The sequence below is a fragment of the Elephantulus edwardii genome, unplaced genomic scaffold (assembly GCF_000299155.1).
Source record: "Elephantulus edwardii isolate Elephantulus edwardi_28Jun2011 unplaced genomic scaffold, EleEdw1.0 scaffold00363, whole genome shotgun sequence".
NCBI classification, from domain to species: domain Eukaryota; kingdom Metazoa; phylum Chordata; class Mammalia; order Macroscelidea; family Macroscelididae; genus Elephantulus; species Elephantulus edwardii.
In genome coordinates, this window is record NW_006400113.1 from 1548307 (window position 1) to 1551490 (window position 3184).

The following is a 3184-nucleotide window of genomic DNA, read 5'->3' on the forward strand; positions in this document are numbered from 1 at the left end:
AAAAAAAGGAAAAAATAAAAAGGCAAAAAAAATGTCTTTGCATAGTCAATAAAACACAAATAAATAGCCATTCTTCTGGTATTCTCTCTAGTTTCAGCCAGGATTCATACAACATCAGCAATGATATCCATATCTACTTCTTTCAATTAGCCTGAATTTCTGACATTTTCAACAATCTTCAGCAAGATTTTACTTGTATGTGATTTTAAAGATAGTGTCTGATAATTTCCGCATTCTACTGGATCATCCTTTTTTTTAAAAAAATGGGAAAAATATATTCCGATCTTTCCCCCCTTCTTAGGAAAGTCTTTTTGCTATTTTTCTAAGATTGGGGGCCCTTACTGCCCTTTACACCTGTACTGTGTTCATCCTGGCTCTTTTGGCCGTCTTTGTGAGGTAAGTTCCTGATTAGATATTATCACCATTTAAGAATGTGAGGGACGTATTCCAGATTAAAATTCAGTTTGTTCTTCACTTCAACGAAAAGGTCATTTCAATGAAAAATGCAAACCAAGTGGATTAACCACGGGGAAACTGAAACAATAACTGACCACGGTTTTCCTAATAATGCTATTTTGCTCCGGTAGGCATAAGGAGACAAGACTCCATTGGGAGAACGCAAACCAGGTCCTAGCCACCCGAGTCGCACTTACCTAGCGCTAAAGGAGCTGCGGCGGCCGACTGGCGAGAAGAGCACCGGGGAGCTGACAGCTGAGGCCAAGGGCAAGCTCTTCCTGTTTGCCGCTCGGGGCGTAGAACTAGCCCCACTGCCGACAAGTGGGCCCCTTCGAGACCCAGGTCCCGGAGTCCGAGGGGACAGTACCGCTGGGAACATGATGCCAGTGAAGCAGAGGGTAGGAACGTGAGTGTTCCAAGATCCGGATCACAGACCTCAACTCACCCAACTGAAGAACTGGTAGGTGAAAAGACGCCTGGTGATGACGTCAGACGCAGCGCCGCCCTGTGCTCGTGATGGCAAAGCAGTGTTTTGCGCTAGGGTGGCGGCTTTTAATGATGCAGAAGCACTGCGACCTAACGGGGCGTGGTCGGACTCCGGCGACTTGAAGGAGGCGGGATGAGAGTGTCCATTACTGGAGATATTTAGACTGTGCACCCAGACCTGGAGGCAGCAGGTTTTGGGGTTGCTGCCAGAGCATCTTCCAGGGAACTCAGACCGGAAAACCACGCAGCCTTTCTGACTCTGTGCATCTCGTGAAGCCTCCTTTCTGAGCCTCCTGACAAATTAGGCAGAAGATCCTAAGCAAAGGTCCTGAAACAGCAAAGAACTTACGGCTTTTCAGGAACCTGAAACGAAAAGGAGAAAGAAAAGAAAAAAATCTCAAAATGACTAAAAGTGAGCCATTTAGAGAACTGAGATCAGAAGGAAATGAGGTTTGACAGCAACTAATCACGACTTCAAAGTGGGTAGTTTGCCATGCAGTCTGAACTGACTCATTGCTGACCCTCCAGCAGATTGTGCATCTGAGAGCTGGACAATGGATAAGGACAGTTGTTATGTGCGGTCGAGTCACCTGCGAATCATAGCGACCCTATGTACAACAGCCCTAAACCCTGCTCTATCCTGTGCCAATCGCACTGCCTCTGACACACCCATTCTGATTACCACAGTCACCGAAACAATCCACCTCATACAGGGTCTTTACTTCTTGCGCCGTCCCCCCACCCTCCCAAGCACGATGTCCCACTCCAAGGACCTGTCCCTCCTTACAACATGTCCAAAGTATGTCAGAGGAAGCCCCAGAATCCTTGCCTCCAAGGAGCAGCCTGGCTTAACCCTCTCCAGGATGAATCTGTTTGTTTTCTCGGCAGTCCATGGTACATTCAATACTCTTCTCCAGCACCACAGCTCAAAGGCATCAATTCTCCTTCTATCCTTCCTAGTCATTGTCCAACTCTCTGATGCAAAACAAGTGATTACAAACCCTGCTCAATTCCTTGCCAATTTTATTGTGTCCAACACACTTGTCCCTTGCGCTGAGTCAATCCATTTCATCATGGATCTTCCTCTCCAACGCTGTCCCTCCACCCTCCTAAGCATGATGTCCCTCTCCAAGGACTGATCCCGCCTTGCAAAATGTCCAAAGTATGTCAGACGAAGCTTCAGAATCCTTGCCTCCAAAGTGTGGTCTGGCTTCACCCTCTCCAGGACAAACTTGTTTATTCTCCTAGCAGTCCATCGTATGTACATTCAGTACTCTTTTCAAGCACCACAGCTCAAAGGCAGCAACTCTTGTTCTATCCTCCCTAGTCATTGTCCAGCTCTCTGATGCATACATACATAGCAAGTAATTGCAAAGACTGTGGCCCGTATCGGGTGCACCTTAGTCTCCAGACATCGTTGCTCTGACAGCAGACTTGCCCACTGCAATTCGTCTTTTAATTGCCTGGCTCCTGGTACTGAGAGTGTTGACTGTAGAGCCAAGCAAACTGAAACTGAACAATCTCAGTCTCTTCATCATCTACCATGATGCTGCCAATCAGCCCAGTGGTGAGCATCTTTATTTTCTTGGTTTTCAAGGAATTGATACCTTTGAACTATGATACTGAAGACAAGTGCTAAATATTCCCATGGACTGCCAAAAGAACAAACATGTCTTGGAGAAAGTACACCCAAGAGTGCTGCCTGCAGGCAAAGATGGGAAAGTTTCATCTCACATACTTTGGGCATGTTGTTCGCAGAGGCTATTCCTTGGAAGAGGACACCGTGCTTGGAAGGTCAGCAAAAGAGAAAGACCCTCAACGAGATGGACTGAAACAGTGGATCAAGCATATCAAAGATGATAAGGGATGTTCATAGGGTCGCTATGAGTCTTACTCAATTCCTAAAAACAATAAATAAAACCAGTGGAGACTATCCATCCTTCTCTCTTGGAGCAGCTGGAGTTCAAACTACCACTGAGGCAGCCCCTTTAGGTCAGCATTGATGCTCCCTAAGGACCACAGCAACAGAGGCCCCCTAAGGACTCTTTAGTAATGGGTTCTTAGGAATATTGTAAAGCCTTGAAGCGCATCAATGATAGCCAAAGGAAGTAGTTACTAGAACCTCCAAGCCATGCAGCTCTGCAGAACAAAACCAAGGAAGTGTGTGCACTGTGGCCTCATCCTCCCCTAGCCTCCAGTCAGGCAGGGTGCATCTCAAATGGAAGAAGACACACAAGAAGGA

At 46.7% G+C, this 3184-nt stretch overlaps 1 protein-coding gene across 1 annotated transcript in view; it reads right to left on the reverse strand.

Annotated features, from left to right (window-relative positions):
- Positions 1-835, reverse strand: part of NUP133 (nucleoporin 133kDa) — a 112479-nt gene extending 111644 nt beyond the window's left edge. The window contains exon 1 of the mRNA XM_006902066.1: positions 654-835. Within this exon, the coding sequence (XP_006902128.1) occupies positions 654-835 (182 nt within the window). The remainder of the gene's footprint in view (positions 1-653) is intronic.
- Between the last annotated feature and the right edge of the window lie 2349 nt (positions 836-3184).